The sequence below is a fragment of the Meriones unguiculatus genome, chromosome 18, assembly GCF_030254825.1.
Source record: "Meriones unguiculatus strain TT.TT164.6M chromosome 18, Bangor_MerUng_6.1, whole genome shotgun sequence".
Taxonomy (NCBI): domain Eukaryota; kingdom Metazoa; phylum Chordata; class Mammalia; order Rodentia; family Muridae; genus Meriones; species Meriones unguiculatus.
Window position 1 is genome coordinate 31,026,431 of NC_083365.1, and position 24,429 is coordinate 31,050,859.

Consider the following 24,429-nt stretch of genomic DNA (forward strand, 5'->3'; position numbering starts at 1 on the left):
TTTTAATGACTCTTCTTTAACTTTTCTGTGTATTAAGAGATCTTTGTTCTTGTGGTAGAACTTACAGGTGGGATTTTCTGCTTAGTCTGTCATTCACTATTTATGCCTGAGCTGGCCAAATATGCCCTAGCTCCCAAGAAGGTTCACAAGAAACCTGTGTCCAAGGCACAAAAGAAAGACAGCAAGAAGTACAAACACAGCAGCATATGCAAGCAATTTTTATATCTCTGCTTTTCTAATTGCTTTCAAGGCTGGGGTGGTGGGTGCCTTGTCCGTTTGATGTATGTGAAGACACCATGGACTAGTATGTTTTGAGGACTCTTTCTCCAAATTTGTTCTTAGTTATAGTTACTGTGGCAGCTGCTCTTGGTTGTCAGCCTGACTAAAACCCAAGTGGCTAGGCATACCTGTGAGGAAATTTTTTTTTTCTTAAAAAAAAAAAAATGAAGTGAGAAGAACCACTGTTAATCGATATCTTCTGAGGTGGGAAAACCAACCTTTAATCTGGACCACACCTGTGTAGCTTCCATTAAGAACATGCAAAGAAGAAGCTTGCTCTTTGCCTGCTTGCTACTGCTGGCAAGTATATTTCTTGACAGGCATTAGGACCTACTTATTTGGCATTCTGGCATATACTAAAGACCAGCTGAGACATCCAGCCTTGACTGAACTAATGGATTCTTGGACCTTCCATTGGTAGATAACTATTGTTGTACTAGCTGAACCCCAGCATGTAAGGCATATGTTTATGAATATATATGCTCATATAAATATTTATTTCTACAAATTCTGTTCCTTGAGAACAAATTCTGTTCTGACTAATACAAATACCTCAGAGAAATTGGCTCAGAGCTGGAAGTGTTAAGAGTGAGTGAGTGTGTGTGTGTGTGTGTGTGTGTGTGTGTGTGTTTACCCAGACCTAGCCATAGTAGGTCCCTTAATTTTGCCAATTCAGAGTAAGCTCTTAGATTTTCATTAAATTGAGAGCATTGGCCTTTGGGGATAAAAAGCCTTTTACTGCCACCACCATACCCCATTCTAATTTTTCTATTTTCTATTGAGATGAACATTCAATTTACAATTGTCCTTCTCATTTACATTTTAGAGGACTTTGAAAGATAGGCTATGGAGCTAATGGTGAAGTTATTAGAAGCTAGGTGGTTGGCCCACTGGCCAGGCACCAACACTATCCACCTTTGTCTCCTTATCTGAAGACAAATGTCTTGGCTTTCTTTTGGGGAGAGTAGCATACTGAAATTTTCCTTCGAATACATGAGTTTGTTGGTGAAGATACTTGGTGGTCAGATCCCTTTCTCGGTTCTGCTTTCTGGAACCGGTTATAGGAGCTTTGTGAATAAAGAAGAGCTCCAAACATAGTCATAGTCTGAATAAATCCTGTTTACTGCATGTGCATTTTCAAGTGCATAGACCAGTGTTATTATCAATAAAGTTACTGATTAGTCTCAAATCTAAAAAGAAAGAAAGAAAAGAAGTCACAGGAGAAATGAGGAACTTAAGACCACTAGATTGGGTCTGTCCATTACCTTGTCTGCATGGCACATCCGATTTTAAACATTCACAGTTCCTAGGAGCGAGAAGAAGAATTATCTTTGCCGTATCCATGGCCTCTGGAGCCAGCGGACACTCACTCCGTCCAGAAAACCCTGATACGCTAATTTCCTGAGAATCCAACAAAGTGCCTTCTTCCCTTCCAAATCTTTTTTTCTTGGGGAACTTACCCACAAGGTTGGAACCTCTCAAGACTGAGTCAGGAGTTAGTTCCCAGTCTTCTGCTGTGTCCAGTTGTCTCTTCACTGCGCATGGCTACAGCCACTACCAGCCCCAGTTCACATCTGGCCAGAGGACCTTCGGGGAGATTGTCAGAGCCTCCTAGGTTGAACCAGGTGTCCTCAGAAGTGACTTCCAAGTTCTATACTTCTTTGCATCTCAGCCCATCAAGCGAAGGTCACAACCCGAGCTCAGCTAGATTTACTATTTACCTCCTCACCTCCTAAGGAGGGCTTAGACCGCTTGGCTCAAGACCTGAGTCTCAGCTTGTCAGTTGGATTGGAGAACAACTTGAAGAAAAGGGTGAGAGAGAGGATGAGTCTAAGCATATCTTTGAGATGGAAAGTGTTTGGGGTCAGCTACAGTTCATGTTCCATAGCTCGTGTGAAACTGCCTCTCCAGGGGATCCCCTCATTCCAGCTGTCAGGTCAGAGAAACAGGAAGAGGACTCCTTTGACAGTGACAGCACAGCTATCATGCTCAACACCAGACCTCTGTAAGACCTGTCTCCGTCCAGCTCAGCCCAGGCGCTGGAAGAGTTGTTTCCCTGTTATACCAGCCTTGGGCCAGGCCTCCAGCTAGATTTTTCAGGGCCTGAGAGATGCGCTGGCCTGAAATCTACGTGCCAAAAGCACTGTGAGAAACACGTTCAGAGTCTACCGACTCCAGTGCTAGAGTTACAACAGCTAGGTGTGGCTGTTGCGGCTGACCGCAAGAAAGATACCACGACCGAACAACTAGAAAAACCCCTGGCTCCAGTGATATAGGGCTGGAATAGGCGTGAGGCTGAGCAGACAGAGGTGCTAAGGGCACTTCAAGAGGCGTGCCAGGCAGCAGAACTCAGCAAAAGCAAGCAGCAGAAGACAGGAACCCTCCTGGAACAAGCGTTTCTGAGGCCATGGAAGCCCTGAATCTTGAGCAGGAACGCGGTAGCGGTGCCTGGCCCTCCAGGAAGAGCGGGATGATGCCAGGACTGGGCTGCTCAGTGAGTGCCTGAAGCTGGAGGTCCTTTAAGTTGCTCTAGAGAAGAAAGGCGGGGCTTGGACTCAGTAGGGAGACCAGCTGAAGGAACACCATCAGTCACTAGAGAAGGAAGGTCAGGCTCAGCTGAAAAGAGAGAAGGGGGACAGCCAGAGAGCAGCCCAGGCAGACCGGGAGGTCCAGCAGCAGCTGGTACTGCTGCCTTCTGAGGCTCAGAGGTTAGAAGGAGAGCTGGACACAGTCAGGAGGGAGAGGAATGCACTGCAGCTGGAGATGAGCTTGATACTAGATGAGCAGGATACTAGAGCCAGAGGATCTAGATAGAGCCAGGGCTGGCCATACAGCTGCAGCAGCGGGTGACTGAGCCACTGGCAGACGCGCAAGAGAACAGTCTGCTGCAGGCTGCCTCCCTGATGGACCATCCCAGGAAGCAGCTACAGTAACTCAGTGGACAGCTCCAGCAGGAACTGACCCCCACGCTGGCTCAGGTCAAGGTAGAAACGGCTGAATGAGAGGAGCGAGAGGAGAGGCAGCAGCAGGTGTCTCGGGATGTGAGCTGAATGAAGAGTGGCAAACAACAGCTGGAGGAGCAGCAGGTGGAGCTGTTAGAGGCCAAACAGCTGCTCAGTACCCTGCTTCTGTCTCCCAACCCTCAGGCTCCCCCTGCTGAGCTCTCTAGCCCTGGGTCTCTGCAGCCAGGGAAGGGGGAGAGGAGGATGTGGACCATGCTTCTGATGGCTATGGCCCTGAATCCTGTGCTGCGGCAAAGCCGAGAAGTGAACCTGGAGCACCTCCTATTTTCGGGAGCACTTCTCCAGATCTCAGCCTGCTGCTGAGACCCGCCATTCCAGAACAAGAACTCCTTCCAGCCCTTGGAGTCCAAACCTGATGAGGCTCCATGCACAGCTTGACACTTCTCTGCCCTGGAGGCCTTCACTGTACGTATGGCAGAACGACCATTTCCGGAGGAAGATCCTGAATCTGATGGTGATGGCTCCTTAAAACCAGGGCTGCCACCTGCTTCTCAGCTCGAAGACCTTAAGAATGTTTTGAAGAAACTGCTGGCCAGAGCATCTCAGAACAATGAAAACTCACCTGTTGACCTGTTGCCCCCTAAGTCTGGCTCTCAGACTGTCTCATCTTGGGAAGAAGCTCCTCAAGTTACAACTCCTGTCCATAAAACTAAAGTTCCCTTAGCCATGGCTTCTAGTCTTTTCAGAGTCCCTGAGCTTCCCTCATCTCAGCACTGGCGCCCCAGGGAGAGGTACAGAAGGGTTCAGCTCCCCAAGGAATCTGATGAAAATGTCTGAGCTGTTAAGCCTATGCCAGGCTCAGGGTTGGGGCCCTCTGCCTGCCAAGGATGTGCTACTGTTCCTGAAGAGGCTGGAGCATGGCGGTACTGATGGCCAAGGAGAGCTTGTCCCAGAAGAAATACAGACTTTTTTTTGGGTCAGAACCCCTGAAAAAAGATCCCTTCCCATGATGTCCCAGAACTCCTTGCTTCAGCTCCTAAGACTGAAAAGCCTGCACGGAAGAAAAGTGGGCATCCTACCTCAGGCAGCATGCGGAATGGGGAGGCATCTGGAGACAAGGCTCAGCCTTTTCTTCTGCTCTGTTCTCCTCTGTCACAGGCTGTTTTAATCAGTGACCTGTAGTCTGTCTGTCTCAGAGGAATTCTGAAAATGGATTTTGTAGGAAGCTACTTTGCAAAGAAACCTTTAAAAATATCGTTCCAGTGTTTTAAATATATATTTGTTATTTCCTATGCGAAAACATATGGAGTCTTTGGGGCTGGTGTGTGTGTGTGGCTGGAAGTGCTAGCAGGCTGAGGTTCTGTGAGCTTTCAGTGCTTAGTGGTCAGTATCAGAATTATGAGTGACTTTCTTATACATTTGGTATTTTCCATACTTTCTGAAATAAGTACCCATCACGTTAGTGACCAAAAACTCCCAGACTTTTAATAAAAGAGTAAATTATTGAATGAAAACAAAACAAAGATCACTGGATTGTGAAGGTGCTTTTCTTTAGATGTAGGAATTCATCTGTCCCGATACTTGCCTTTTCTGCACAAGCTGTTACATTCTCATCAGATAGAAATCATCTTAATATAAAGATTGCGAGAGGAACTTCTTTGACCTTGCAGAATATTTGAACATTAAAAACATGTAACTTTTGAGAATAACTTGCCTTGAAACATCTGTACTTTTATTACTGTGATTGTGTCATAATCAAGAATGCTCTTAATGATATTTAGCAAGAATTGTGCCTGAGGCTTTGATATTGTAATCTGGAGGTTTGGGGTGTCATTAAATATTCCAGGGAAATGATAGCGTCTGACTGAGTAATATACGGGAACCATCCCCATGTTTCATAAATTGTTGTTGTACTATAATTTGTTGCACATCTTGATTTTGCATTGCAAAACTGAAAATAAATCCGTGTATTGGCTGTGTATAATTGACCATTCTTAGCTGATAGACCCTTTCCTTTAGATAGTTCTTGCCTGTTATGTATAGCAAATGTAGCTTCAAGTTCACCTACTATACATGTCCTAAAAATATCTAAAGCCTGGGATATCTGACTCACCATTTAGCCCTGGCACCTAGAAATTTTCAAAAACAAAGCCCACATTTGCAAATTTCGCAATGTCCTCAGGGCTGAAAGTGAATCGAGTCCTCAGGCAAGGTGCTTAGCCATGAATTATGTTTTGGCTTTAACTTGATAGAATGATTGTCAAATACTCATTGTTTCAAAATATTTTACTTTGCATAATTTTTTGCTTTCTTCGTTAGAACAATTGATGCAAATAACCTAAAATAGAAATTCAGTAGTTTCCTGCAAATGTTTGTAATTGTACCTATGAGACTACTACTCTTTTAAGTATTTCTAAGTATATTATATATTAGAAATCAGCATATGATTTCTTCTGTGAATTTCTTAAGGGAGAGTATGGCATTAATAATAGCAAAAAATACATTGAAATTATACTTCTGATTTATTATCTAATATACTTTTAGGTGTATCTTCTTAAACAACATTGTTTTTTCTCTGCTCAGCTGTGGCAGGTTCTGAAACACGCCTTAGCCTTCCTCTGTGCAGTGTGAGCATTTCAGTTACAGCATTAGAGATGAGTTGTGCTTCCGACTATACCATATGGAAAGGCGGAGGAGCAGGCGCCGTAATCTGGAGGTCATGATCCCGGCCAGGGGCCCTCCAGCACTGAGCCTCTGATCAGTATTGAGGTCAGAGTGTTGGCATTCCTAAAACTCATAATTAAAGATTATTCAAACATGAGATTCATCATTACATTTCTGGAGTGTTTAGAGTTAAGAAGGGAGCATTAAAATACATATATGGTAATATATACTTTAATCCCAAGAACAGTTTGAAAATCAAAATGTACTTTCCTTATAAGTACTATTTTTAAAATGAAAAAGAAATCCAGAAGAGGAAGCAGAATTTTAACAATTTGAGCAACACTTAATTAATTTCCACTGTATAAAAAATTTCTTCTGAATTTCATAATAGGGTTTTTTCTTAGTTTATTTTAATAAGTATATGAATATATTGATCATTATAAGTATATGATTCATTGTAAGTATATGAATATATTGATCATTATAAAAATAAGGGCTATAATGAGCTACTTGTTGGAGATGGTTGTATTCTGAAATAAATTTTAATTACATGCCATGTCTTTTTCTTTTTTCTGATTAAGAAGTCGGAAGCATGAAATTACAGGTGAAATATGGCTTCAGACTAATATCTAGACTGTCATCCCCTAACTCAGAATTAAAACTTACTACAAAGATACTAAAAAGTCAAAAATTAATATCACTATTTAAAACTATAAAAATGTGTTGCATATTTAAAAGTCATTTAAAAGCCTCTAGGATAGGATTAAGAAACAATCTCACAGCAGGACAGTGACCTTGTGGGCTCTAACCATCCAGATGGCTATCCACCTTGTAAAGGAAAGTTGAGTTAATCTGTCCACTGTGTATATTCAACAATGATCTAAAGGAGCCACATATCCAGGGAAAGTAAACAGCCATTGCCATGCATAACAGGTGCAGTGCTAAGAAATCCTGAGACATACTGTCCATTTGACTTTCAGTGAATGTCTGTTTCACTCATTGAATCCAATTAGGAAAAAAAAAGACATAAATTCATAAAATGGGAGTAATTATAATTGATTACCAAACTTTGCAAAATAAAGTTTATGTGGTTGGGAGCAGATATGGGCTACAGTTAAAAATCATGCATACAGGGAATGTTCTGATAAAATAAAATCTTTAGCCTAGAACAAAACTCAGTAAACAAGAAGATTTGATTGATCTATGCAGGCTTCTCATGTTACATAAATCCTGGTAAGACTCTATCAATTGGGCTAGGACCTGTGTAAAATAATATATGCTAAATATCAACATTGACAACAGAGATACATTCTCTCCAATGCAAAAGTCAGCAAGCGAACTATGATTACCTTCATTACAACCAATGTTTTCATGGATGGAAACTAGAGTTGGGACAAAAGCAGTGCTGGAAGGTAATGAGGAAAAGGATATTTTTCTGTAGGACCCCAGAACATGGTAAGAATAAAAGTTGATCTTTGCTGCATATTTTATCCTACAGTTTAATGCAGTAGGCACTGGTTATCTACCTTATTTTCTCTTTTATTTAATTATATATGTATGTATGAATGTATGTATTACATTACATGTATTAGTGTTCTGCCTGTGTGCAAGTCTGTATACCATTTTTGTGCCTGCTTCCAACAGATGCAAAGAAAGGGCATCAAATCCTTTGAACCTGAAGTTACACAGTTGTGAGCCACCATGTAGGTACTGGGAATCAAATTTGCATTTTCTAGAAAAACAGCCAGTGTTCTTAACCACAGAGCCACCTACCAGCCCTCGGATCTCAGTCTTATGAGGAGGAAGGATCTTGTTCTACACAATTGAGGAAGAAATCCTTACAACCTAGGGATAAGAAATGCCTTTCATAAACAGGAACAGAACACCTTTAGAGTAAGTCTCATTTAAATAGTGAAATTTCATCTGAAGACAGACACTGTAGATTTTAACATATAAAATTCAAAGGGCATGTTATCTAGAATACTTGTAGAACAGAAACTCATTAGAAATGGGAATAAAAATTAAAATATCTGCAAATTTCATGATTTCCTTGTTTTTTTTTATAGCTAAGTAATATTCCATTGTGTAGATGTATCACAATTTCTGTATCCATTCCTCAACTGAGGAGCATCTGGGCTGTTTCCAGCTTCTGGCTGGAAATAAAGCTGCTACAAACATGGTTGAGCAGATGTCCAAGGAAGCTAAGCAGGAAGGAGGATTCTGGCTAAGATCCTCAATCCCCATTCAGAAAGGCAAAGAAGATGGACATCGGAGGAGGGAGAAAACAGGGAACAGGAAAGGAGCTTACCACAGAGGATCTCTGAAAGGCTCTACCCTGCAGGGTATGGAGGCAGATGTTGAGACTCATAGCCAAACTTCGGGCAGAGTACAGGGAATCTTATGAAAGAAGTGGGAGATAGTAAGACCTGGAGAGGACAGGAGTTCCATAAGGACAGCAACATATCCAAAAAGTCTGGGCACAAGCGTCTTTTCTAAAACTGATACTCCAGCCAAGGACCACTCATGGAGATGGCCTAGAACCCCTGCACAGAGGTAGCCTATGGCAGTTCAGTACCCAAGTGGCCTTCATAGTAATGGGAATATGGACTGTCTCTGACATGAACTGATTGGCCTGCTCATTGATCACCTCCCCCTGAGCAGTGAGCAGCCTTACCAGGACACAGAAGAAGACAATGCATCCACTACTGATGAGACCTGATAGACTAGGATCAGAGGGAAGGGGAGGAGGACCTCCCTTTTCAGTGGACTGGGAGAGGGACATGGGTGGGGAAGAGAGAGGGTGGGATTGGGAGCATAGGACTGAGGGAGGCACAGGGGAGATATAAAGTGAATAAGCTGTAATTAATAAAAATAAATAAATAAAAAGTTTAAATATCAATAAATGACTATTATCTATCTCCACAATTTTGAATGATTGGAGAGCAGTCAGGAACCACAAGGCACATAAGTACTACTGGCAAGGACACAAATCAACTTACAATGTTGATTATAACTACACATTGAAGTTGAAAGTAAACATTATGAGTCAATTATTTTCTCACAGGCACACCTAATAGAAAGACTCCCAAGTAAGTACTGCAAGATATATAGGTGGATGTTCATAATAGCTTTGCAGTAATCAAGAGAGGATGCAGCCCAAATGTCTGTCAACATTAGGAGACAGAATTTCTGATGTATCCATACGTTATGATAATACATGACCAGAAAAGAAATGCAAATGAATGTAAATTAGAAATGGATTTTACCATAAAAAGCTAAAATGTTACACTCAGGATGCGAGGCTAAGCACTGCACTCAGGGTCAGCCGCTTTGGACCCAGAGAAGAGCATGTCTGATTGCATGCGGGTTGATGCCCCAGGTCCCGCCTCTGAGAAAAAGGTATCAGACGGGTCTGATGCTCTTTGGGTGGATGTCACCTAAATGAACATCAGCACAAAGTCCTAATTTATTTCTAATATCAGAGATCAGACCTCTACTCTTGCCTGATGGGTCTAAAACAAAAAGGGGGAACTGTAGAGAGCTGCGTAATGCCGTGCCTTAAAGATGGAGCTGGTTTCCGCCTTCCACCTTCCCGATGGCGAGTGCTCTCTGTCACAAACAGCTCCACATTTGGCTAAGGCTGAGGATCTGGCTTGCTTCCATGTATGTGGACCTATCTGCATTGCCCACGTGGCACGCTGGGGTTGGCTAACCAGAGGCTATTTAAGCTGTGGGCTGGCTTTCCCCAGGGTCAGATGATTGTTCAAGGTTCCTGAATAAACTGCATTGAAAAATAAATAAATAAATAAATAAATAAATAAATAAATAAATAAAAGACAAAAAAAAAGAAATGGATTTTACAGCTATAATTTTTCATGAAAGTAACTAGACATGAAAATAATTTTATGTTTATATTGGTATAAACTAAACACTTAATGACATACCCTTTGTTGATAAAAGTAAAGGAAAGTAAGACTATCAGAACCATAAAAGAAAAAAATTATAATATTTTGAGTATGGAGGACATCATGACTCAGAGGAGGAGCTCAGTGGGATTTCTATAAGAGTTTTTGAGGTTATATTTCTAAAATTATTACTTGCATAAATAGTTATTTTGTAATTTTTCATTAAACTGAATTATACTGATATTTCTAGTGAATTGTGATATGTGAGATATATCATATATGTAACAAATATCTGCTTTACCTTTGCTGTTTCTAGACTCAAAATTGTTCATATCTGTATCTTGTATATTACTTATCTATTTGTTCAGCTCTTTGTCCGGAGAAAGTCTATTTTCCTACAAGCTTAAGGGGTATTGAATCACTAAAAACTAAGCAAAAAGAATATAAATTGGTTAGATACAAGTTTTTTTGATTAATTTAATTTTTATTAATTAAAATTTATTTATTTTGTATCCCAGCTGTAGCCCCTTCCCTCAGCCCCTCTCAATCCCCCCTTCCTCCCTCTTCTCCTTCCTGCAGCTACTCCAGTCCATTGAGAGATGCGGTCCTCCCCTTCCATCTGACCCTATCCTATCAGGTCTCAGCAGGACTGGTTGCATTGTCTTCCTCTGTGGTTTGGTAAGGCTGTTCCCCCTCAGGGGGAGGTGATCAAAGAGCCAGCCACTGAGTTGATGTCAGAGACAGTCCCTGTTCCCTTTACTAGGGAACCCACTTGCACACTGAGCTGTTATATCATGGGTTATATCTGTGCAGGAGTTATAGGTTACCTCCATGAATAGTTCTTGGTTGGAGTATCAGTCTCAGAAAAGACCCCTGGACCCAGATATTTTGCTTCTGTTGCTCTCAGTGTGGAGATGCTGTCCCCTCCAGGTCTTTCATCTCCCACTTCTTTCAAAAGATACCCTGAACTCTGCCCAAAGTTTGGTTATGAGTCTCAGCATCTGCTTTAATACCCTGCAGGGTAGAGTTTTTTAGAGGCCGTCTGTGGTAGGCTCCTGTCCTGTTCCCTGTTTTCTCCCTGTTCTGATGTCCATCCCTTTTGCCTTTCTGAATGAGTATTGGTCATCTTACCCAAGGTCCTCCTTCTTGCTTAGCTTCTTTAGGTGTACAGATTTTAGTATGTTTATCCTATATTATATGTCTGGTATCCACTTATAAGTGAGTATAAACCATGTGTGTCTTTCTGCTTCTGGGTTATCTCACTCAGGATGATCTTTTCTAGTTCCCACCATTTGCCTGAAAATTTCATGATTTCCTTGTTTTTAATTGCTGAGTAGTATACAAGTTTTATATTTATGTGTTTGTTTCATTTAAGTGTGAATTTACCGTGTGTGCAGTGTGTGCGCATGTGCAAATATGTGTGTGTGTTCTTGCCATAGAATGTAGGTGGAATTCAAGAGACCACTTACAGAAGCTGATTCTCTCCTTCCACCTACTTCTACCACCACGTGGGTTGCAGGGATGGAGCTCATGTTCTCATGTTTGTCAGCAAAAAGCTTAATATGCTGAACCATCTTCTTGGTCCCATATAATTTTCCAACTTGTTTTTTTCTATACAAACATTACCTTTTTATGATCTTTTAGAATGAGTCAGTCAGTAAATATTCCTCATGCATTATTTCATTTAGGCATAGTTACATTCCTTCATAGTTGGTATCAATATTATTCTGATTTAAAAGCTCACAAATTACTGCATTTAAAAATGGAGACTGAGCACTGTTAAACTAAATAAACAAGAGACACATTAACTGGAGCCTAATTATTTTAATAAAATTTAAATACCTTATCCAATGTATCATGTTGAATTTTACTTGTTTGAAAGCTTGGTCCACTGATAATCAGAAATTAGCCATAGACTGATGACATGATCTAATATTATGTTCTAATCTTTACTGATTTTATTAAATCCAAATAATGTGACCCCTACTGGCTACTGGAGCCCATTAAACAGTTCCCTGATGACAGTCCCCTGATGACTGTATCCTGTTATTCAATTCCTTGAAATCATTCCCCTACACTCTATTTCCAGTATTTCCTTGGCATGTGATTCACATTCCAAAGATAGGGAAAAAGTTATTAATAAAGCCATGTTGTATTACTCCAGTACATCAGAGAGTGGGAAAATAGGCAAATTCCTAAGATTTACGCTGGAGAGGGGAGAACTTCACTCTGTCCACAGGTCACAGTGCTTTTAGACCTCATCAACCATAGAGCGCCATGAAGAATGTTGCTTTATGGTTGTATCCTGGCTCATTCTCAGTCAGCGTTTGTACACAGGACAGGTCTACTTGCCTAGGAATGGCACTGCTCACAACGGGCTTGCCATTCTCATCAATCATCAGTCAAGGCATTTCTGCACAGACTTGGCCAGGGGCCAATCCGAATGAGGCCATTCTCCATCTGAGGCTCCCACTACAGCCAGGTGTATTAAGTTGACAAGACTAACCACCACAAACAGGCAGATGACAAATTTTCTGCAACGCAGGTTCTCTGCGAAAAGGAAATTTTATTCTATGTCCTGGAATTAATAGATATGAAAATCTTAAATATAAATTTAACATACCCCATACAGTTTGGAAAGTACATCACTAAATCCTTACAGAAATGAGATCTGATTTTTTTATTTGTCAAATATTTTTATTGGAAAGTACCTGAAGTTTTACTTTTTGTATCTTTTAATGATATTTATGACAAATTTTCTGTCAGTTCTTCATTTAAGCAAAACACACCAGCACGGGCTAGGTAACAGTGCAGCAAATGCTTGTCCTATTTCAAAAAAGAGTGCACTTAAACTAACTGTGTAGAACCTATATTAAGTTTCTTTCAGATAATTTAGAAAAGATCTCTAAATACTATCTTGCTTTTCTTTTGTATTTTGATGTCTTTGCTGTATTATGTATGTGTAGGAAAACTGAAAAAAATCATTATTTATAATTTAGATTTGACAGAACGATTGGATAAGAAACTGCAACACTGATTAATACAGTTTTTGACTGTTTACACAAACAGAGATGGCATGCGGACATACTAGTGGATGTCACTTATTATCAATGAGGTATCAATTTTTTAATAAGGCAGACATTTCTTCGAGTAAGTTTAACACCCACTTGGGTAAATATAGAAAAATATATGTATCTATAACAACCAAAGTTTCATTTTCAATTTATGTTAATATCAAAACAATTAAGTCCCTTTTTAAAAAATGTTCTGTCTTGTATTAGTTACTGTAGCAATCACCCTCTATCTTCATTCATAGGTCTTAGAACTGAGTGACGTTTTTCTCCACCTAATATACTGCTGGTACTGCAAATCTCAACTGCTGTTTTTTTTTGTTTTGTTTTGTTTTGTTTTTTTTAACTGAACTGAAGAGGGCTGCATACGAAGAAAAAAAAATACAGAGGGCATTGGGTCTTGGGTGTAAAGTAGCAGGCAAGCTGTTAACACCGAACTATTGTGTTGGTGTGAATGTTCACTCGGGATCATAACATTGATTTTCTATAAATATTAAAGGGAAGAAAATGATAAATGGATATTTTTTCCAAACCTCATAGTCTTTTTAAGTTAGTCCTTCCAGGCTATGTATGGGTATTCCTGATCACTCATTTGATATCTTCCTGTTTCCCTCTCTCTGTCTTTTTCCTTCTTTCTACAAGTATTTATTGACTTATTTACTGTGTGTTTAGTCAAAAAGTTATATATTTGAATTACTTATTGAACATAATAGGAAAAAGGAGCAGCAGAAAACCCACTGTGAAGAATTGCCTTCATCAAATTGGCCTACGGGCCTATGCCTGTGGGATGGGTTTTTGACTGCTAATTGTTAAAGAACACACCCACTGTGGTCAATGCAACAACAGGGCAGAGAGATTATGAATGTGAAATAAAGTAGCAGAGCAGAAGAAGGGAAAGAGGGTGGCCAGCAGTATGCCTTCATATTTTCTAACTTAATCTCCTTCCATGAGTTCATATCATAGCTTCCCCACCGTGGTGAACTGTAACCTGTAAACCAAATCAAACCTTTCTCCCACAAGCAACTATTTTTTCCAGGATTTTTAAAGTTTATTATTTATTACAAGTTATTCGCTTTGTATTCCAGATGTGGTCTGCTCCCAATAGTACCCTCTCTTTCTCCCTCCCTCCTTTCCCTCTTCTCCCCCTATTCCCCTCCCCGAGTCCACTGACAGGGGATGTCCTCCTCCCCTTCTATCTGACTCTAGCTTATCTGGTGTCCTCAGGACTGTCTGCATTGTCTTCTTCTGTGGCCTGGTAAGGCTGCACCCCCAGGGGGAGATGATAAGGGAGCTTGCCACTGAGTTCATGCCAGAGACAGTCCCTGCTCCCCTTACTGGGGAACCCACTTGGAGACTGAGTGTATGGGCTACATCTGAGCAGGACTAGTTTTAGGTCCTCTCCATGCATGTTCCTTGATTGGGGTATCAGTCTCTGCTGGACCAGTATTTTTTTTTTTTGGCTCTGTTGCTCTCCTTTTGGAGCTCCTGTCCCCTCCAGGTTTTTCTATCTCCCCATTCTTTCATAAAATTCCATGCAGAAAGACACACATGGTATATACTCACTCATAATAGATTATAAGACATATAATATAGGATAAACATAATAAAATCTATACTCCTAAAGAAGCTAAACAACAAGGAGGACTCTCGGGAAGATGCTAATCCTCATTCAAAAGGGCAAACTAGATAGACATCGGAAGCAGGAGAAGACAGGGAAAAGGACAGGAGCTTACCACACAAAAGGCATCTGAAAGACTCTATTTATCCAGGTATCGAAACAGAGGCTAAGAGTCTTACACAAGCTACTTTTGATTACTGTCTTATAGGAGCAGGAGAAAAGCAAACTAGACCACCTACCTTCATAAAATTCTAATTGTACCATCATGAAACAGTCAGTAAAAAATGTAAATAGTTAAGTACCATGATAGACATTATCAAGTGCAATGGAAAATAATATTAGAGAAAGTGGGATCGCCACAGAAAACCCTTGAAGTACCTGAAAGGGAGGTGTCACCTGACCTCACCCACAGTACAGGGGATCACTCAGTACCTCATCCTTCATGTTGAGAATGGAATAGAGGGGAGCAAGTAGACAAGTCAGATTCTTACTAATAATTAAACAAAGGGTTATCACAGGTAACCTAAATGTTATGAGACACTAAGGAAGAGAACATTAGAGAACGTAAGGAACACGGTAGACAACATTTGGCGGACCCAAAAGAAGGGAGTCACCTGACCTCATCCACAGTGCTGGGGTTCACTCGGTGCTCATCCCTCCTAGATAAGTCACGATATTAAAATAATTTGATAAAAAGGTTATCACAGTTACATAGTGCATGAGGGTGTGACAAATGTTGAGAAAGAGGGAACAGATTCTGTTTAAACATGGTTGTTAAAACCCCAGATAAGATGCTTAATTAAGTCGTCCTTCGGTTTTATTGCTTCCTTTTTGTGATATCTGGTGGCCCGTTATGCTTCTGTGTATTCAGATCAAAATGTGCCTAAACAACTGTACAGTTTCACAGTTAGACTTAGGTTGTTTAGGATTCAAGAAAATGTTTTAAGGTCTAGAAAGATGTTTTTTTTTTTTTAACTTGATAAATACACGATATAATAGTGAAAGCTTTAAATATAACTTTAGACTCACTTATATAGAATAGATACTATTTTCTTCAAGGTTGCCAAATACAAATGAGCTGAATATTTTGAATGTAACTTTTACATATGGATTTCTTGATTGTTTCATAACTGTTCTTACTACATGTAGTTTATTATAAATAGAGTGTTCTAAAGCATTTAGTAAACACTTAGTAAAACACTTAGTTACATGTGTGATCCAAAGTAAATGAGTGATAGCTTTTATTGTCACTATTATGTAAGGCCTTGTTGTGTGTGCTAGTGTTGGTGACCTATTTTTTGTATCTGGTAGGATTCTCTAGAGGAATGAAAAAGATAAAATTAATATGTGTATGTATACATATATATGTATATATATATATTCTACTGCTCTCTCTATAATTTATTAAATCAGCTTACATAGAAATAGTAGCAACATCTGGGTAGTACTTGCAAAGCTGGGAACCTAATAGTTGCTTGGGTCCTAAGGCTGGATGCTTAAAGTAGTACCAGTCTGGAGCAGAAAGCCTGGAGGCTACAGAAGAACCACTGACTCTCAGTCAGTGATAAAGGAGGCAGAAAATACTAACTCTGATATCACCAAAGGAATCAGCAGCTGCAGTAAGGACGCTAAGGAAGCAACAAGCAAATGACCTCTCTTCTGCCATGGCTATTTTTTTTTTAAACTGGACTGCTACAAGAAGTTACCACCCACATTTGGAGTGGCTGTTCCCACATCAATTAAGGAAATCAGAACAATGCCTCAGTGGAGGCTCCCTAAGCAGGTGAGATTCCAATGTGTTGGAAGTTGACAATAAAACCACCCTACTTAATAAAATAGTCCTTAAAAATTCTTGTCAATTTTCTGTTCACACACACACACACACACACACACACAAATCCATGTACCACACGTTCTTGTTTTTGAGCTGGGGTTGGGGGGATTGGGGAGAGGAAGAAGGTACTCTCTAGGCGACACACTCACACAATGGACTACGCAATCGCAGAGCAGAGCAAGTGTACCTGGACTCCTGAGAAACATACCCCATTTTGTGGTGACATTCTTTTGCATCTGTCAGCTGAATGAATTTTTACTCTTTAGGTCCATAAACACCACTTTCTTGGGTCCTCGGGTCTCTGGAACTGTTCATTTGTCCTAACCAGGCTCTTCATAGTAGTCTGATACACCTTTGTCTAAAATTATGCTAGCCCCCGTGTCATGCAGTTTGTTTGGATCTCAAGAATGCTTATATAGGAAATATGGAATAACAAGCTAACACAGTCATCCAAATAGCTGAGAGGGGAGTTGAGAATGGAGGTCAGTGGGCCTTCATTCAAGGCCTTAATTTTCTAAGTGATCTTGGAAATTAGAATGCTATAGCACCCTTTAGAAAGTCATCAGAAAATGTCTTAATCTGTAAATGTGGTTTTGTTTAAGTAACGTTTTGTTTGTCTTGTCCCAATTCAATGTGATAGTTTTTGTTTTATCTTATTTTATTTTATTAATTTTTTTACAAATAAGAATGAAATCAATGGACGGATGAATGAATGGATGGATGGATAGATGGTTGGATGAAAACTAAGTCATTGGGGTACAGATTTAGCAACTGAATGTTCATTTATTACTTCTCAGAGAGAGAAGAATCCACTTTACTTAGTTGATACTGGGTATATTGGCCACAAAAGACAGTACTCGTGCTCAGGATTATAGCATATAACATATAATTGAACATTATAGATTCTGTGTACTCTTATTTGGTTACACTTTTGCTGAGGGTATTTTGTTTTTGATTTTTTCTTTTTTGAGGAGGTACATTTTGTTTGATTTGATTTGGTTTGGTTGGGAGATTTTGTTGTTGAATTAAGGTTTGTTTTTTGAGAAAGAACTTAAATTTGAGTGGGTAGGAATAGGGGAGGATCTGGAATAATTTAGGGGAGGGGAAGATTCTGATCAAAACTATTTAAATTAAAAATTATCTTAAATTATAACACTATAATTAAAAAGAAGATAATGATACAACCTAAATTGTCCTAGTAGTATTTTTAAAGGAATGTTGGAGAGGAGTTTTCAGAGCATTATAGGGCATTGGGTATAAACTTACTTATAAGTGGATACTCGATATATGATATAAGATAAAAATAGCAAAATCTTTACACCTAAAGAAGCTAAGCAAGAAGGAGGAGCCTGGATAAGATGATCAATCCTTACTCAAAAAGACAAATGGGGTGGACACTGGAAGAAGGAGAAAATGGGAAACAGGACAGGATCGTCCCACAGAGGTCCTCTGAAAGACTTTATCCAGCAGTGATCAAAGCAGATGCTGAGACTCATAGCCAAACCTTGGGCACAGTGCAGGAAATCTTATGAAAGAAGGGGGAGATAGAAAGACCTGGAGGGGACAGAAGCTCCACAAGGAGAGCAACAGGACCAAAACATCAGGGTGCAGGGGTCTTTTCTGAGACTGATACTCCAACCAAGGACCATTCATGTATATGACCTAGAACTCCTGCTTAGTATCCAAGTGGGTACGTTAGTAAGGGGAACAGGGACTGTCTCTGACATGAACTTAGTGGATGGCTCTTTAATAACTTTCCCCCACTCCGAGGGGGGGGGGAAGCCTTGCCAGGCCACAGAGAAAGAGGATCCAGGCAGTCCTGATGAGAGTGGATAAGCTAGGGACAAATGGCAGGGTTGGAGAACTCCCCTTTCAGTGTACTAGAAGGGGATAAGGAGGAAGAAGGAGGGAAGGTGGGACCAGAGGAGTTGAGGGAGGGGGCTACTATCTGGATCTAAAAATGAATAAACTGTAAAAAATGAAATTTTAAAAAGGACAAAGTTCAGGTCTGCTGTTTCCACCTTGTTTGAAAGACTGTCTTTGTCTTTGTTGCTGCATTAGTCAGACTAGCTGGCCTCAGAAGGCCAGAAGACCACCCAGTCTCCTCCTTCCATTTCTATCCTGAAGCATGTTGGGATCACTGACAAATACATTTTTGTGGCTGGCTTTTACATGAATTCTGAAGATCCATAAGCAGTTCCTGACGGTTGCTCAGCAAGCACTTTTTACAGGTTGAGCCACCTCCTCAGCATCTTCAACCAGTTTTGATGATCTAGCTATGAGTTTTAATGAGTGCACTATTTCCATCACTTTGCAGTCAGATCCCAAGAGTAAACATTTTCAGAGGCTTGTAGCACCGGGATTGTTTGGTCTCAGCATTATTGACAAAGGTTTAGAAAAGCGGTGATTTGTGTAAGTTTTAAATAACACATGGTGTTATATTGGCTTCGTTTCTTTCAGCCATAGTGTCCTTCTCTTTGAAATGTAAATTGTGAGTCAACATGATAGAGTACAAATACATCTGGACGTGGTTTCGTCGATATAGAAGTTAATAGCTGGCATTTTTTTACAGGGCCTTGCTGAATAATACATATACCAACTCAGGGATCAGCCATCAAATCACAAACCTAATGACAAACTTGCTCGCCTGTTTCCTAACTTAGGTTGAAGACTCGCTTGATTTATATTTCCATACAACTCAGTAGGCATATAAAACACACAGTTTTGGTTTTTTTTTTCTGGTGTCGGTTGACTAGTGTCCATAACCAGCATGCATGATTATCTACCTTACACTATTAACCAATGTTCTTCTTTCCCCCCCGCCCTCACAGAATGACATGAATTACATAGCATCCAGTGGACTCTTATTCAAAGATGGCAAAAAGCGAATTGATTACATTCTGGTTTATCGAAAGACAAGCATACAGTATGACAAAAGAAACACATTTGAAAAAAACCTGAGAGCAGAAGGCTTGATGCTGGAGAAGGAGGTAACATTTTTCCTTTATCATTTTTGTAGACTAAAATTCCGGACTAGATATTGTCAGTCATATTTTAATATATATGGCCTATGCCATTGAACTTAATAAAATGTACTCATTTTCCCAATTGTAAAATGAATACATATGGGAATACTAACCCATTAAATTTGTATTTACTTTTTACACTATATTTTTCGGTACATTTTAAATATTTCTCAAAGGATATGGCTATTTTTTGCAGTTTTGAAAACTGAATATGTAATGATTGTGCCCATGAAAAGTAGGAAATTCTGTGTTAGGAAAACTAAAATGTTGAAGGGATAGTGTTTGCTAGACTGCTGAAAGCAAGTTTAATGGCTGGAAGTGTGGGCATTGGCTGTCACCACTCCCTTTCTTTTGTGTTTTTATAAGAACCTTTTGAAAGAACTATTTTATTCTTCTAGAAAAACAATAAAAAGATCAAGGCCTCTGTAAAAGAAAACATAGAAATGAAGAAAAACACATTTTTCATAGTCCCATGTTGCTAAAATTGCAAGTTTCCTTATTTTACTTGAAAATTCTATGATTTGATTTGTTTTGAAACATCTATTTTGTTGATTTTAAATTATGAATATGTGGTGTTTGTGCATGTACACATGCATGCAAGTGTTCTCGGAGGTCAGAGACATTGGGTCCCTCCAACCTGGAATTATACACTGCTGTAAGACTCCCAACATTGGTGCTTGGAACTAAGTTCTGGTCTCCTGCAAGAGCAGTAACCTTTCTTAATCACTGAGCCATCTCTTCAGCTTGAGCCAAAGAATTTTGAAATGAGTGCATGACAAACACTAGGAGATCTTAAAACAGTATTTAAAAAAAATGGAGTTTGAGGTATATTCCCAAATTTCTTAAAGACAGTTATCAGAGACAGTGGTATTTATAAATGAACTTTTCATTTCTCAGTGAACTTGTGCCATAATTCTTTTTTAAATAATATTTTTATTTCTTAAAAGTATAATATATTACATCATATCTCCTCTTCTCTTTTCTCCCTCCAGCCCCTCCTATCCACCCCCTTGCACTGTCTCAGCTCCATGGCCTCTTTTTCTTTAATTATTGCTACACACACACACACACACACTTATATATATTCTTGGGGCAAATCACTGGGTACTAGATAACTAATTGGCAGCTCTTCCCTGAATCACATTTTATCACATTAGAGAAAGAAAAACCCCTAATGTAAAATAAATAAATAAAACAACAAAAACAAATGAAAAGCCAAGAAAAAAAAATGAAAAATCAGAGCCAGAGTCCACATTGCTACCCAGATAAATTTCTTCCCATTTTTCAGAACATCCTAACAACTGGCTTCCTGCTACTTGCCTCTCAATATTTTATGAGCATAACCAAATTACCATTAACATCTACAAACAACTTTGTTCTTTGATTCTGAAGAATATCATAACCTGGGGATTTAGTTGGCCATTATTTTTAATTGAGCAAAAATTTAATTTGGACTTGTAGCTTCTGGGTTTTTACTTAATTTATAAAAACTGCTAAAGTGAAAAAACAAAACCACAATGACATTTTAGATTAAATATTGAGAAATAAGATTTAGCCAAGTGTTACTGGGCCCTCTGAGTTATGATTCTCTGTACCTATTCCATTAATATATGTATTCTCAAACTATGTCTTAGAAGTTTTTGAGTAACACATATTAAAGAGTACTAAACATTATACAGTGTGTCCCTAAATAACTGAATTTATTTGTACTTATTAAATTATTCTTTTTCTTCTTTTTTAATTTTTTTAATTTATTGCAATTTATTCAAATTATATCCCAGCTGTAGCCCCCTCCCTTGAGTCCTCCCAATCCCGCCCTCCCTCCCTATTCTTCTCCCCTGCCCATCCCCAGTCCACTGATAGAGGAGGTCCTCCTCCCATTTCATCTGAACCTAACCTATCAATTCTCATCAGGACAGGCTGCATCATCTTACTCTGTGGCTTCTTAAGGCTGCTCCCCACTCAGGGGTAGGTGGTCAAAGAGCCAGCCACTGAGTTCATGTCAGAGTCAGTCCCTGTTCCCCTTACTAGGGAACCCACAATGCAACTGAACTGGCATGGGCTGCATCTGTGCAGGGGTTCTAGGTTATCTCCATGCATGGTCCTTGGTTGGAGTATCAGTCTCCGAACAGACCCCTTGGCTCAGAAATTTTTAGTTCTGTTGCTCTCCTTGTGGTGTTCCTGTTCCCTCCAAGAAGTTAAACATCAACAAATGAAGTAATCCAATTAAAAAATGGGGTACAGAGCAAAACAGAGAATTCTCAAATGAGAAATACCAAATGGCAGACAAAATCTTAAAGAAATGCTCAATGTCCTTAGTCATTAGGGAAATACAAATCAAAAATACCCTGAGATTTCACCTTATATCCATCAGAATGGCTAAGATCAAAATCTCAAGTGACAACACATGCTGGAGAGGATGTGGAGAAAGGAGAGCCCTCTTCCACTGATGGTGGGAATGTAAACTTGTACAAGCACTTTGGAAATCAATCTGGTGCTTTCTCAGAAAATTAGGAATAGTGCTACCTCAAGATCCAACTATACCATTCCTAGAAATATCGAATGGCAGAGAAACACTTAAATAAATGTTCAACTTCCTTAATCATCAGGGAAATGCAAATCAAAACGACCCTGAGATTTCACCTTACACTCATTAGAATGGCTAAGATCAGAAACTCAAGTGACAATACATTCTGGAGAGGATGTGGAGAAAGAAGAACCCTCCTCCATCGATGGTGGGAATGTAAACTTGTACAACCACTTTGGAAATCAATCTGGTGCTTTCTCAGACAATTAGGAATAGTGCTTCCTCAAGATCCAATTATACCACTCCTAGGCATATATCCAAAAGATGCTCAAGTACACAACAAGGATATTTGCTCAACCATGTTTGTAGCAGCTTTATTCGTAATAGCCAGAAGCTGGAAACAACCCAGATGTCCCTCAACTGAAGAATGGATATAGAAATTATGGCATTAAAATTCTCCTAATCCCTAGAAAATAGGGATTAAGAACCACAATGATTTCACAATGAGTAAAACATATTTGTGCCCTGTCAAATGACACGGAACCAGAAAAGTAAAACTCTGATTTCAATTTTTTGTTTTTTGTTTGTTTGTTTTTGATATGCTTCTTGAGACTGTTAACTCAGAATATCCCTACCCCACCTTACTAATCACAACAAAAAAGTATTTATTGAGAACATCTCATAGCAAATATTTTATTCATTTGATTTCCTTGTGATTTCCGCTTCACACAAGTTACAATGAATACTTGCTATCTGCAGCAGAGAAGTTTATACCCAGATTAATACTGGTAGTCACGGTGCTCACCTATCCTCACCTATTTATTCACTCACTAAATAATTGCACCCAGCAGGCTTCTAAGGAACACAATGTTTAAACTATGTGAAATCTCTGTGTGTACTGAGCTCTCTGCCTTATGCAGAGTACAGTCATGCACACTATGAATTTGTAACAGACATGATCACGGCTTTCATCTACTACACTGAGTCTTCTTGGTGCAATCTTTTTCCTTGCTTCTCTGAACTACTATATGTATATATAGTACTACCTCCACGCTACATCCCAAACCAGTTGTTTTCACTTTTTTTATTTAACTTTTATTAATTACACTTTATTCATTTTGTATTCCCCCATAAGCTCCTCCCTCCTCCCCTCCCGGTCTCCCCCTCCCCCCCTTTCTGCATGCATGCTTCTCCCCATGTCCACTGATAGGGGAGGTCCTCCTCTCCTTCTTTCTGATCTTAGTCTATCAGTTCTCATCAGAAGTGGCTGCATTGTCAGGGTTCTAGGTTATCTCCATGAATAGTCCTTGGTTGGAGTATAAGTCTCTGGGAAGTTCCCTGTGTTCAAATTTTCTTGTTCTGTTGCTCTCCTTGTGGAGTTCCTGTCCTCTCCAGCTCTTACTATTTCCTACTTCTTACATAAAATTCCATTCACTCTGCCCGTCAGTTGGCCATCAGGCTCAGCATCTGCTAAAGGATGTTTCTTCATTTTTGTGGTCTCTGTGTTTCGTTATTGTTGTTTTGTTTTCAGACTGGCACACAGCAAGACAGAACCTTCTGATTCTTGTTATTCCTGGACACAAGAATGTCCCACTTTAGGTTGCATAATTATAATTTTCCCAACCTGCCTTCAGTTTCCTAAGATTTTAATCTACACAGTAAAGATGTAGGGCAACTAAGTCAGTGGGTGAATTCAAAGTTCCTGCCTAGAGGATCTGCTACCACTGTGTACGGTAGTCACTGTCATCCCCTCTTCAGTGTCCCCATGTTATAACAAATGTTTTGTTGTTGCTGTTGTTGATGATGATGATGAAAATGTAAGTGGAAAAATTAGGGGGAACCTTCCTTCAGATTTCATATTAAAAATTAGTTTTTTAATATATTTTTTTCTAAAATGCCGCATTAAATTTGATCTGAATAACATTAAGTAACAGTTATTATTCAAAGAGGGGAGAGAAGTAGCAGGGGATGGGGGGAAAGGAAGAAGAGGAATAGGTAGAGATGATATGTAGAGAGAGCTTGTAAATTTTGAGTAGATATTAACTACAAATAGTATAATTTATTATGATGCAGTCATACCTATATAAGAATTTTATAAAGCAATGTTATATAAGGGATGTGCCTGGGCACTATGTGTAAACTGAAAGAACCAAACCTGACTGTAAAGGAATTGCTATCAGTCAGGGTTCTCTAGAGAAAGAGAACTAGAATGAGCCTATATTTTAAAATGTGTGTATTAGATTGGCTTGTACAGCAGATAGTCCAATGATGGATATTTGCACACTGGAGAAGCAGAGAAACCCAGTAGCTGCAGAGTCAACAAGGAGGGCGCCTCAGCAGTCATGATCTGAATCTGCAGGTCCAGGAGATGGATAACGGGAGAGCCACTGGTTCTCAAATTAGATTGGAAAGCCAAAGGTTTCTGATGTCATTGAATGATGACGGCAGCACCAGCATAGACGTGGACTCAACAGTAAGGGTCTAAGGCTGCTGGATGCAGCACTGCTTTTCCTTAGGCCTTTTTATATCTGCACAGTCACCA

General features: G+C 39.6%; 1 protein-coding gene and 1 pseudogene across 2 annotated transcripts in view; both read left to right on the plus strand.

The window, feature by feature from the left end:
- Window positions 1-24,429, plus strand: part of Ano3 (anoctamin 3) — a 261,999-nt gene that overhangs the window by 121,897 nt on the left and 115,673 nt on the right. For both annotated transcript variants that reach the window (XM_060371385.1, XM_060371386.1), the window contains one exon: window positions 19,166-19,324. In XM_060371385.1, the coding sequence (XP_060227368.1) occupies window positions 19,166-19,324 (159 nt within the window). The remainder of the gene's footprint in view (window positions 1-19,165; window positions 19,325-24,429) is intronic.
- LOC110541747 (centrobin-like) lies at window positions 1,821-4,410 on the plus strand (annotated as a pseudogene).